The sequence below is a fragment of the Polyodon spathula genome, chromosome 12, assembly GCF_017654505.1.
Source record: "Polyodon spathula isolate WHYD16114869_AA chromosome 12, ASM1765450v1, whole genome shotgun sequence".
Classification (NCBI taxonomy): Eukaryota; Metazoa; Chordata; class Actinopteri; order Acipenseriformes; family Polyodontidae; genus Polyodon; species Polyodon spathula.
Window position 1 is genome coordinate 44,527,780 of NC_054545.1, and position 13,697 is coordinate 44,541,476.

The 13,697-nt window shown below is 41.0% G+C and overlaps 1 protein-coding gene across 1 annotated transcript in view; it reads right to left on the minus strand.

Moving 5' to 3' along the window:
* Positions 1 to 8,507: 8,507 nt before the first annotated feature.
* The window catches only part of LOC121324914 (protein AF-17-like), a 50,740-nt gene continuing 45,550 nt past the window's right edge, over positions 8,508 to 13,697 (minus strand). Inside the window, exons 17-21 of the mRNA XM_041267117.1 lie at positions 12,499 to 12,587; positions 11,890 to 12,221; positions 11,343 to 11,421; positions 10,894 to 11,142; positions 8,508 to 9,811 (exon numbers count right to left, since the gene is read on the minus strand). Coding sequence (XP_041123051.1) covers positions 9,767 to 9,811; positions 10,894 to 11,142; positions 11,343 to 11,421; positions 11,890 to 12,221; positions 12,499 to 12,587 — 794 coding nt within the window. The 3' untranslated portion in view covers positions 8,508 to 9,766. The remainder of the gene's footprint in view (positions 9,812 to 10,893; positions 11,143 to 11,342; positions 11,422 to 11,889; positions 12,222 to 12,498; positions 12,588 to 13,697) is intronic.

The window sequence follows — 13,697 nt, forward strand, 5'->3', positions numbered from 1 at the left end:
TAAGAGAGATCCACCAAACACAAAACTGAGGTCTTTAAATCTAAAAAACAAAAAATCTAAACAAAACAAAAAGCTGACCTTTCGCTCTCAGCGATGTCACAAGTGTAATTGCTGCTATTAGTTTCCAATGGGTGTGCGACTTATATCCTTATAGGAGGCTGTGTGGTCTGGAGTTAAAGTCCAGGGCTTGTAGCCAGAAGGTCCCCAGTTCAAATCCCAGCTCACTCACTGACTCACTGTCTCACTGTATGACCCTGAGGAAGTCACTTAACCTCCTTGTGCTCTGACTTTGGGGTGAGACGCTGTTGTAAGTGACTCTGCAGCTGATGCACAGTTCACACACCCTCATCTCTAAGTCACCTTGGACACAAGCATCTGCTAAATAAACTAATAATAATAGTGATGATAATAATTATACTGTGTCTGAGTTGAGTGCTGCCCTTGATAAATAAATAATAATATGGAAGAGAACTGTGGAGATTTAAGGAGGGACCTTAAATTATGTCAGCATAACATTTGTCTTTATTTACTACAACATTTTACTCAAATGTGCTTTTTTTTGTCAAAGGGTATTACAACTGCCCAGAATAATTATGGTGGCTTGTTTAAAGATTAAGGAGTTTGGTAGCAAATTAAGAAGCTGTTTTTTATCTGCCTAACAGCAGCCACCAAACATACGACCTTCCCGAGCAATTATATAGAAGAACCCCGGAATATTTAGGTTGCTATTTGATGCGTTCTTTTATTTTATTGTGTGCGGCGCAGCTGAAGTATAACTGCAGCTTTAGTCAGCAGAGCGATGCTCACTGTGACGTCGCTGCTCACTGCTTGTGTTTTCTGATGATTGGCAGATCGGGTTCGGGTTAAGTGAATTTTCTGCATCGTGATGATGGGGTCATTCGCAAGACTATCCCACCCCGAACACGAAAAGATTTGTGGGTTATAAAAATGTACCACTACCCCGATGGGAAGGACACAGGGTGGGAGGGAGGGATGGATATGGACTGGAGAGGAGAGCTGTAGTGGAAAATTATTGACCCGAGGGAAGACCATTGTCACAGACAGGGCTGGAGTGCCTGAAGCCGCAGCACCCTGGGAGGTAACAATAGTCTTCCTGAGGGGCATTACATTTTCCACTATGGCTGATTCTGCAGCACATCTTTAATATATTAATTAATCAAGAAAATAAGTGAGGCAAGTTTGGATAATAAATGTGATGTTATACAGCATACATAAATAAACATTGACATATTTTGTTTAAATATAGCTGATACAGCATAAGCAAAGATAGAAATAACAGAAAAGGTTTTGAGACGGCATTGTTTGCAAAGCTTTTCCCCGTCTCCTTCTCGTTTGCCGACTGCTGCATAATCCAGTTTATATCCTGCCTGTCCTATTTGTTTTACTCAAGTTGAATTTGTTTTAATTTCAGAAAGTCCGCAAACAGGGCCAGTGACATTTTAATCAGCATGTTAGTGTTTGGAGAATCTCTTTCTTTCTTCTGTAGTATGTTTTGTAATTCATTTTCTGTTAAGTCACGGAATCAGCGTTCAGCCATTTTCTCTTGTTATGAGGAGTGCAGGGGAGAAGGGTGTTCCTTTGAAAAGAGGCGGGACTGATAGTGATGTGAACCAATCACATGACAGACGGAGACTAGTGCCCGGTGGTGTAAGGATGTTAGGGCAATAGATAAATCTATTTTTGCTCCGATGATGAGGTTTTAACCAATCACAGGACAGAATTTCCAATCACTGATTCATATATAATATATATATATATATATATATATATATATATATATATATCACATGACGTAAAACAAAATAGTACTGCGACAGTATAGAAATGCTATTACAAATTGCAATATTTAATTTGGAAATATACTGCAAGGTGACAGTTTTTTTCACGAAGCCTCAGGATAATTGTAAAATAAATGCAAACATTTGTTTTTTTTAAACGTTCAAAATTGATTTAACAGACAGCAGGTTAAGACAGAAGTTTCTCGCCTTACGTTAGAGACATAGTCGTATTTGTTCTTTCTAAACATATTTGTAATTCTTCAGACATCATCATAATAATAACCATAACAATCATAATAGAAACCAGCCGCGACAGAAATACATTCCAGAACCAACCAGAACCAACCGAATTCACCTCAGACCTGCACTGCTTCTTTATAACTGCCGCCCTGAGATGGGAGGGGGGTTGAAGAACACACACATTGATTGCCCGGCCTGTGATCTCGGTAATTTATAGCAATTCGACAAGCTTGCCCCCCCCCCCCCCGGGCAGATAAGAGCTTCAAAACTTCCACAGTTAATAAGAAGTTTTGGTATTCGAGTCATCAATTAGTGTCGGAGAAAGCAGTGTGGAAAGGTAATCTATCTAAAATTGAAGGTCTGTTCTTTAAATTATGTTTCAACGTGTGTGTGTGTGTATAAACTATGCAAAATTGTGAAATTCACAACAACGCTGATTTGACAGGGTGTCATGAGCGCTGCTGTTCTCAGCATGAAGGATGGTTTGCATGCAGGCGGTTAGATTGTGTTGTGACCCCGTCCCGGCGTGGCTGTGGGCTGCAACCCTGCGCCAGGACGGTACATCTCGTGTCAACTTTAAATAACGTTTTACAGGTAGAGCTATGTGAACATGGGTCCCGGATCGGGACCAGTGACCTGTAAGTGCATACAGCCACTGTTAATAGTGCGCGTACGTGGCTTTGTTTAGGTAACGGGTTTAAAATTAAGCTAAAAAATAAAATAAAAATAAGTCGCTTGTATTTGTGTGTGTATATCTATATCTAACTCTGGCTTTCTTTAACCTAGCCTAAAACCACGTAGTAAGACCTGCATTTCATAAGAACATAAGAACATAAGAAAGTTTACAAACGAGAGGAGGCCATTCGGCCCATCTTGCTCGTTTAGTTGTTATTAGCTTATTGATCCCAAAATCTCATCAAGCAGCTTCTTGAAGGATCCCAGGGTGTCAGCTTCAACAACATGACTGGGGAGTTGATTCCAGACCCTCACAATTCTCTGTGTAAAAAAGTGTCTCCTATTTTTCTGTTCTGAATGCCCCTTTTTCTAAACTCCATTTGTGACCCCTGGTCCTTGTTTCTTTTTTCAGGCTGAAAAAGTCCCTTGCGTCCACACTGTCAATACCTTTTAGAATTTTGAATGCTTGAATTAGGTCGCCACGTAGTCTTCTTTGTTCAAGACTGAACAGATTCAATTCTTTTAGCCTGTCTGCATATGACATGCCTTTTAAGCCCGGAATAATTCTGGTCGCTCTTCTTTGCACTCTTTCTAGAGCAGCAATATCTTTTTTATAGCGAGGTGACCAGAACTGCACACAATATTCAAGATGAGGTCTTACTAGTGCATTGTACAGTTTTAACATTACTTCCCTTGATTTAAATTCAACACTTTTCACAATGTATCCGAGTATCTTGTTAGCCTTTTTTATAGCTTCCCCACATTGCCTAGATGAAGACATTTCTGAGTCAACAAAAACTCCTAGGTCTTTTTCATAGATTCCTTCTCCAATTTCAATATCTCCCATATGATATTTATAATGTACATTTTTATTTCCTGCGTGCAGTACCTTACACTTTTCTCTATTAAATGTCATTTGCCATGTGTCTGCCCAGTTCTGAATCTTGTCTAGATCATTTTGAATGACCTTTGCTGCTGCAACAGTGTTTGCCACTCCTCCTACTTTTGTGTCGTCTGCAAATTTAACAAGTTTGCTTACTATACCAGAATCTAAATCATTAATGTAGATTAGGAATAGCAGAGGACCTAATACTGATCCCTGTGGTACACCGCTGGTTACCACACTCCATTCTGAGGTTTTTCCTCTAATCAGTACTTTCTGTTTTCTACATGTTAACCACTCCCTAATCCATGTACATGTGCTTCCTTGAATCCCAACTGCGTTCAGTTTGAGAATTAATCTTTTGTGCGGGACTTTGTCAAAAGCTTTCTGGAAATCTAAATAAACCTCATATGCTTTGCAATTATCCATTATCGATGTTGCATCCTCAAAAAAATCAAGCAAGTTAGTTAGGCACGATCTCCCTTTCCTAAAACCATGTTGACTGTCTCCCAGTACTCTGTTACCATATAGGTAATTTTCCATTTTGGATCTTATTATAGTTTCCATAAGTTTGCATATAATAGAAGTCAGGCTTACTGGTCTGTAGTTACCTGGTTCAGTTTTGTTTCATGCCTACATTCTCCTGAACTGGCTGTAGACGTATTTATAAAATCACACTGCCTTAGTTAATATATCTGTATATAATAGATGATATATCTGTATATATTAGTTGATATCTGTATTGCACGTTTTTTTTTTTTAATTGTGTGGAAGTATATTTTATTTGGGTAAAAAGAAAAAAAAAACTAATGTAGTGACCAACAGGCACCAGCAGGCGTCGCTGTTGATCTAATCTCAACATTCGATAAAGTTCGATTCAAATCTGAACATTTTGAATTAACCCGTTTAAAAAATACTTTTGTTCCCTAATTTAAATGGCTAATTATTATAAGGCCAGCGAGATTATTTAAAAGTTGATTAGTTATTTAGTTACCCCCCACCAAAAAATAAACAAATAAATAATAAAATAACGCGCTGTAAATTTACGAAGTCAAAACAACTTACTTTATCATTCCTAATAACGATAAGATAAGTTATCAGTTGCAGTGTAAATGTGACTCTTGTGTAGTATTTTCATTTCCGGTCTTAATTACGTAGCACCGAAACCTGTGCGATTTCTAATTATCTTGAAATACGACGTTTGAAAATATAGCTTGTGCGTTTTGGGTCTCTTGATAAAGGCGCCGGCAAGCGCAGCGCTTTCGCGATTTTGTTTGCGAATGTTTGAATAATATTTGCATATTTCAAAGTATCCAAAAGGATAAAAGGTGGTAGCTACACCATGTTAACTCTTTCAACCCTCACTCTCTCTCTCTCTCTCTCTCTCTCTCTCTCTCTCTCTCTCTCTCTCTCTCTCTCCGTATATACAGTAATAAAGAAACAGGTCCACGTTTCACTCCTTTGTATTCTGATTGAAAAAGTTGCCTTTAAGTAACCAAGAAAGTGATGACGAAAAAAAAACCCGAGAGAGAGAGAGAGAGAGAGAGAGAGCTCCTTCTTTGTAAAACACAGAGACAGAAACGAGTTAAATAGCAGGCTTTGTTTCGAGTGGGTTCTGCTGCTGTGCAGACCTGCGCGTTTGCTGATCTCCACGCTGTTAATGGTTATTATGCATATTACTAGTGTACGGAAAGCATCGCCGTGGAAGGAGAGTCCTGCTGTGGAAATATTGCCACGGGAGCCTGCCAGTGTTCTGCTCCCGCTGGCATTAATCACGGAGTTAGAGGTACTGGAATGGCGAAATGACCCCCGTTGCATAGAAGTTGTTTGATCCATTCCTGGTTTTACTATGAGCTTGAGAAGACACGCCTGCGTTTGTTACCTATACCGAGCATCTAAAGAAACTTATCACTGTTATAATACTTTTTTTTTTTTTTTTAAATGTATGTAATTGATGGACATTGACGAAATGTTTTTGGTTTCTTTTTAATCACTCGATCATTCATGCTTGCCCACGACAGGCTGGAGAGACTGTGACTGAAGCATATGCACTTAATCACCTCATTAGTGAGACAGTTGATTGGACACTGGATAGGGAGTGATTTCAGCTGTTGAATTGCAAGCTTGAATAAAAGCAATAAAGACAATCACAAAAAAACAAACAAAAAAAAAAAAACAATACGCCACGTCTGTCAAGAGAGCAGCGCCTTCGTGCGATCGGCATGTTGGGGGTGGACTGGGGCAGCGTGCTGTGCCTCGCCGTCCTGGGTGCTCACATCCAGCAATTTCACACCTGGCGAGACAGTATAACCAGACACACACTGTCAATGACACGACCCGACCCGGGAGACCAAGTCACGACACCTGCCCGAGAGCGACAGATCATTCTGCAGAATCTTCGTGATGTCAATTTGCACCTGCTGCAAAGTTTTTTTAGATCACATCTAGTGAATTTTATCAAAAAATAAGTGATACTTTCCTTTTGATGCTCGGTATACATATACACTGTGGCTGACACGATGTTTTTTTTTTTTTTTTTTTTTAATTAATATAGATTTTAATCGTCTAAATTAAAAACATTTAAAAAATAGCGTATAATATATTAACCCATTAACCGCCGATTCGGGTAATGTCGATTATTTTGTGAAATATTTATTTGATAACAATTTTAATTGTCACAGTGTTTTTTAAATGATTATTATTATTTTTAAGAACATTACTAACCAGAAAAAAAAATAAATAAATAAATAAAATACATTTACCGGTATAGAAATACGACCTTTATAAATAGTTATAGCTATTTATAGTTATAGTTTATAGAACCTCAGTAAATTATAGAATGTATAGAATATTTATCAGGATGTACAGTGAATGTGAACGGCTCAAAAAATAAAACATTACGTTAGCCGACAGAAATCTGCAAACAAACCATATGGCTTTTTAATAATAATAATAATAATAATAATAATACTAAAATACACAAAAAATCAATTATTGTAAGCCACACTGCGAAGATGAATAGAAAGCGATCGCCGCTTGTCTGGAATTGGCAATTGGTGCCCCGCCCCTTTAATGAGCGATCCCGGAGCCTGCGGTTGAGCGCGGGGTCGCGCGGCAGAGCTGCAGTAAAATCATGATTGGGGTTCCCGACTCTGACAGCTGCCTCCGCCCTCCGCCCCGCCCCCGTGTCAGCTCTTCTAGGGGAGGCACCTCATGACATCATCGTCTGCGAGCCAGGCCGAAGTCATTCATACATGCAACCTCCTAACAATGACTCACACGCTAAGATTAGGCGCTGCTCTGGCCCTTTGGTCTTAAAGGGGGCTCGGCTTGTTTTGGTAAAATCCAGGCTTCTTTTCTTAACCCTTCAAGTGCTGGGTACTTTTCTACCACACAGAGGATCTATTGATTCTCTATATTGAGCACCTTGTCAATGGTAATAAACACACACACTCTACAACACAAAACGCTATTGCTCTGCCCTCATCAATAGTTCATTTGATTCGGGACCGGATTGATTTTTTTATCGGAATTTGTTCTCCAGCTAATTCTGGGATGAAAAAGTAACTCCTATTGCATAGCAGATTCAGCCAGTCCACGTTTTAATGCAAGCTTGATCAGCCCCAGTGTGTCTAGGTAACAAGCTCAGGTGTGTCTTACTAAAAAACTCATTGAAACCAGGAATGGATCAAACTGCTATGCAGTAGGAGTCCTATTTCGATCCCTACATTTAGTGACAAGCAACCTGTACTTGAAGAAGATCTTTGATTGCCAATATATATATATATATATATATATATATATATATATAAATATATATATATAATATATATATATTATATATATGTTATATAATTGTGTCAATAATTTAAACATGTTATCAAATAATACAAAATATTTATAAATAAGGTAAAATCCAAAATACATTTATTTGACAATACAAAGATGTTGCAATCATGCCTTTTTTTTTTCATAAAATATTAAAAATACTTTTTTTTTTTTTTTTTTTTTTTTTTTTAAACTACATCAGCAAATTCAGAGAAAATCTTTTAAAAAAAAAAAAAACAAAAAAAAAAACAAAAACAAACCAGAGAGATCATAAAACAGCAAGAGAGTGACAGGCTGCTCTGAACAGGAGTGCTTGTGGACTGAAATTCTCCAAGCTGGTATAAAAGTACATGACAAAGTTACGTTATATGCATAGTCTAAGCTTGGTATACCAAGCAGGTGATATTTATAAAATTATCTTTTATAGAATCCTATACAATTATACACAACAGCGTAGTTGTACCTAAATTCTCTCTTAATTTAAAAGCATTTTTTTAAACAGTTGATATAAGCAGAATGGCACACATTATATCAGCTATGTTAGCTTAACAATAGTAAAAAAAAAAAAAACAATAATCAAAAACTGGTTGATATATCATTATCACCATTTACACACTATTTCCATTAAAAACAGGCAAAGTGCCCAAGTGCAACATAAAAAGTCAATTCATTACTTCAGTGGCATTTTTATTTCTTCAAGCAGTACTGCTCCACTATGCAAAGCCATCCCAGTGACACTCCATCAGTTCTTTAACCCTTCTGCTGTTCTTCATATAAACAGCTGCAGAAAATATCTGGTCAGGCTTCAACAGACTGCCATGCCTGGAAAATGCTATTGTTAGTGTAAAAGAATAATGGTTCTCCCTAATATATGTACCCCCGGGGAACATTTGTTTCCCCCTTTTTGCACGTTTGTTATTTACCCTATTTTTCAATGTAAATATGTGAGACTGAACTTGTCGGAGGGGATTGGATGCTAGAGGGTTAGGGTCAGGGAAAGTGGTCTTAAAATTAAGGTTTTAGTTGAAAGTGCATGGATATAGACCAAAAAAAAAAACAAGACTGACTTTGTAACAAAAAAATACAAATATTCTCCTACACAGGCTTTAATAACCCTTAAACCCCTTAATCACAGGTCTGTCATGATCAGGACCCAAAACTAATAAACTGACCCAATTCAGCCTCCTCCTAGATCAGTTCATGATTTAAGGAAGCATGGAGAAGCCCTACACTGTACCCATTTAAACTGATGCAGTAACTTCCCCTCATCGGTGCACACAACACTTCTTGAGAAGCAATGCATTTAAGGTGCTTCGATTTGTACTTAGAAGTGAAAATTTGTATTTAAAAGTGAACGTGTGTGGCAATGGCAGTCAAGTAAAACGACTTGACTGCTGTGCTAGGCTGCACTGGAGGTCAAAATACACAAGAGCAACAACTGGGCTCTCTGTAATTGAAATGCAAATCCAACACCGCATTCACATGCCGAACATTTCGTGAACTGACGTCGATTGGTGGCGACAGTCTAAAACAAGTGCTAATTCAAGACAAATGACTCCCCCCCACCCCCCAAAACCTGAATGCATTCAATGCTCTAGAAAAGGTGCTGGATTCAAACTGTCAGAGGTCAGAGTCAGATCAAACTCTCTGCTCCCCCTATTCACAAAGCTACGGAGGTATTTAAATGAAGTTCTGAGGGTTTTAAATGTGATTATCCCCAGTGCAGCTGCATGTCGCCAGGTGAAGGGGTTTGGTGTTGGTATATCTACAGCAGCTTGTCCAGTACTGGTTAAACTGTCTACGGACCTTCTAGCACAAGCTCTGGGGCGCACATGGAAAGTTATAAAGAGGCAGCTGTCTGTCTGTCACACTTACATTTTTTGCAGATTATCTAACTTTGTATTTACGTCCGTGGCTGTCATCAAATTTCTTGTTTAAATGAATCAATCAAAAAAAATAAAAGTTCTGTAAGTCACGGATTTACTGTATTTAAGGCTTTGCGTATTCCAGATTAAAATTACAAGAACAGAAAAAAAAAAAACATTTAAACCCAGAGTTGCAGCCCTACTGAATTCATGCAGAGTACTTGGAAGTCTCGCTTTGCTTTTTATTATCTGTCTACAGTTACCCACACCAGAATATCATATCATCACAAACTCCCATTTTGACCCCTCTGAGGGTGCGCTGCAACCAACAGGATTTAACCCCACTGGTCTGGAGCAGTTCCAGCATAACTGGACATACTGTAGGAAGTACAGACTTCAAACTGACAGGTCTCCAAGACCTGCTGCTGTAAACTTTCACCCTTGGCCTACGACCTCTTGACCTCTAGGCACCAGTGTCAGCTTTTCTCCTGGTTCAGTGGCCCTCCTTTGTCATCCCCTCTCTGGAAGAGAAAAACAAATTAAACCATCACCCGTTGCATCCAAACCACGATCTATCGTTGTCCAACCAATCCCGGTCCTGCAGGGCCATTCCACTTTAACAGATACATTTCTATAAATAACCCCTTCAGGGTCTGGATGCAGGTTTTACTGGTCCAGTTTCATCATTTAGAACAGGGTTGGAACAAAGACCAGAAATGGATAGTCCAACTTTGGCCACTACCCTAAACCATGTACATGTGGGGGGGACATCCCTGTAAACAAGATGGAGCATCGCAGAGGATCAATCGAGTGTGCCTGACTAAACTCAAACCGGCAGGAGAGACTGCACTCTCAGCCAGCCCCATGTACAGAGACACGTGGACAGAAATGCCCCATTGTCTGTAATACTAGCTAGATGATGTCCTTCACCGACACCAAGCTGAACCTGTCAAAACTACTTTAAAAAGGTCCCGGTAATTAAGCTTAATTTCAGTAAATGAACCTGTGTCTGCCGGGCTTCTTTCAAGCTGGATTGTGATCCGGGACAGAACTGCACCAGCCCAAGCTCCCTTTCAGGCTCTGTATTGTCGTTTTGGTTACCTGAAACCCAGCAGGCTCTGAGAAAGCCGCTAATTGAAAGTAAATACACTTGAGGTCGCTCAGGGGGTGGATTACACAGAGGAATGTGAGTAAAACCAGTGCAATTACCCCCCCCCCCCCCCATTGTAGCGGAACAAAGGGAGCCATGCAATGTTACAGTTGGGTGTAACATCAGACCAGCCTGTCTTCTTGAAAGGTGGTATCGGGCGGAGCTCAGTTGGCATGGGCTATGAGATGCCTTGCTGACCTGGGGTGGGGGGGGGGTCCTGTTTTTCATTACCAATTTCAAATTCCAATTCCCATTCCCTTTTAATCAATTCCAACACATCACTGATCAAAACTGCGATCAGCAGTAATCTGTTAAAATGAGCGGCTCACAGTGGTGACAAATGACTTCAATTGAAGCTGCTGTCTGATAGGCAATTAAATTGGCTTCAAATGAAAGCAGCTGAACAATCACACCGATTATTATATCTCTTAAAATATCAATTCCAATTCTCACCCCGCTTTTCTGCATGCTCCCATCTTGCTGCAGGCCCAGGAAGGGGTTTCCCTGGCCACTGAGCACGGGCGAGGCCATCGCTGGGGTCAGCAGGCTCTTGCCGGGGGGGAGGAGGGTGGGCAATGACGTCACGAGCGGGGAGTTTCCTGTCAGGAGGGGGGGCGGGGCTGGGGATGACATCATCGCGCCGGGGCTGGAGGGCAGGTGCAGTCTCTGGATCTCCCGCTGACGCTGCTGCTGCTGTAGCATCTGATACACAAGAGAGAGAGAGAGAGAGAGAACAAGGGAGAGAAAGAGAGGAGGAGAGAGAGAGAGGGAGAGGAGAGAGAAGGAGGAGAGAGACAGAGAGAGAATCAGTGCACTGCACTCCACAGAGCACTATGCACTCAATTGTTTTGTATCTCGGTGCTTTGACGGTGCAGTTTGGGGTATCGAGTGAAAAGGTTTACCGGCGTGAAGTGCTGGGAGGTGAGGAGCTGGTGCAGCTGCTGCTGCTGGAGGAGGAACTGCCTCTCCTGGTCTGTGATACTGCAACACACACAACATACACAATCAGAGCCACGCCCCCTTCACTGAGACACACAATCAGAGCCACGCCCCCTTCACTGAGACACACAGAGCTCTGCCCCCTTCACCGAGACACACAGAGCCCCGCCGCCTTCACTGACACACAATCAGAGCGGCACATTAACCCTTTCCAGCACAGCGACCTCATAAGAGAACAGATTTAAAAAACAACAAAAAAAACAACCTTCTAGTCTTTATATGGGGACATACGGGAGAAGAAAATGCATGATGCCACCCCCCCATATAAAGTAATGGGGAAAACTTCAATAAAAGAATGTGTGTCCCAAAACTACTATTTTTTTTTTCTCAAGCTATTTTCACTATTTCATGCATTTAAGGGTTTAGCCCTCCATATGCTTCACTCTGCACTGTATGCTGGAAGTGTTTCTGTGGTCCCAAGTAGTTTGCACTGGACCCCAGTCTCTTTACCTGTTAAGGTTGTTGGCCAGCTGCATGTTCTGCTGTGCCAGGCTGTGGGTCTGTGGCGCTGCTGTGGCTGGCGTCTGGATGACCCCACTCAGATTTCCCATAATCCCATTCATGGGCATCTGTGGGCTGCTGCTCAGGTTCCTCATCAGTCCACCCACCATGGGCAGGGCGGGGCTAGCTAACTGATCCCCTCCCCCCAATGCCCCACTGATCCCCCTCGCCAGGCCGTTGACCAATGGCTGCGACAGGGAGGCGGGGCTCTGATGAGGGGGCGGGGTGCTTTGGAAAGAGAGGGAGGAGCTACTGCGACTGGGGCAGCCAGAATGCTGGTCCTGCAGGAGAGATTTAAAAACACGCACACACACATTAAAAAAAAAAGAGGAGAGAAATAGAAAACAAAATTAGGAATTGAAAAAAAAAGGCTGAACAAACAGGGTTCTAGACTAATAGGTCTGACTGCATTCTAAAAGAACAGCCTGCTTTTCACAGATTCTTTACTTTATCTGGAGATAAATGATATTTTCCACCAAGCAAAAAAAAAGAAAGAAAAGCTAAACAATAACACCAGGAAGGGGTGAGTGATCTGAACTGCAGCCTGGCGTTACCCACCTCAGAGGAGCCAGACAGGGAGTTCTCCATCAGGAAACTGGTCTTGCTGGGGGCGCTTTTACTGATGTTGAAGGGGTCTGGGCTGCAGACTGAAACACAAGACACAAACTCAGCAGGCAATGAACCCTCACCATTTCAATGAAGCATTAAAAGATGCCCGAGTTAGTAAAGAAAAAATAAAACCACCAATCAAGGAAGCCTGATGACACAATTAAGATTGCCACTGTGCACTAATTACAAACTGCTGCTCATACAGCCAAAAGTTTTGCCTCACCCTACCGAATTAACACACTTTGCTTCCTAAAATCAAATGAACCCTGCTGAATAATGCACATCAACACATTGAATTACACGCCGCATTTCTCATAAACGTAACGAAAAACTGACAACAAACTGAAAGACGTGACACTTCGAAATCTAACATGAAACACCACCGTATGACTTTTATGGGTCTGGCTGCGATATCATCTTGTAGTTTATTTTGTTTACATGATGTTAAATAGAAGATCGAAATTATGTTCACATACTGTATATTTTTTAAATCAATGTCTCAATCCTGAAAATTCTAGGTGATGCAAAACTTTTGGCCAGAGCTTTACCAGTCAGCTTAACACATTCAGTCCTGCATTACTTTTGCCGAGCTGAACAAAGAGCTTCTTTATTGAGTTCACACCAGAACAGGACACTTTTTACCTTTACAGGAATTTGCATTTTTACACGACCTCTGACTGGGACCTACGCGCAAAGATATGACAGGGCCTCCAGGTCCTGCCAGCGCCGAAAGGGTTAAAAAGAGGGGGCAGATTAACCAGAATCGGCTCTGCTCATGATGCAGAGTTTGTAACACACATGTACACAGCCGCTGCTAAACAGATTCAAATAAAAGCAGGGAAAAAAGGAAAATAAACCTATCCAAGGCACCATTGCAAACAGTGTCCTACAGACCATCGCTTCCTAAATAAACAGCGAGAGAGCAGTCCCTCGACTCTGTGAAGCATTCTCACTGCAGACTGCTACAGCCTGTCCAGCTTCACACCCTGCTGCTTACTATTATTATTATTATTATTATTATTATTATTAATTAGTCTTTTAGCAGAGCCACTTACAATAGGACCTCAGTTTTACGTCTCATCTGAAGGACAGGGCAGGGTCACACACAGTGTGTCAGTGGCTGGGATTGTACAGGGAGCCTGCTGGCA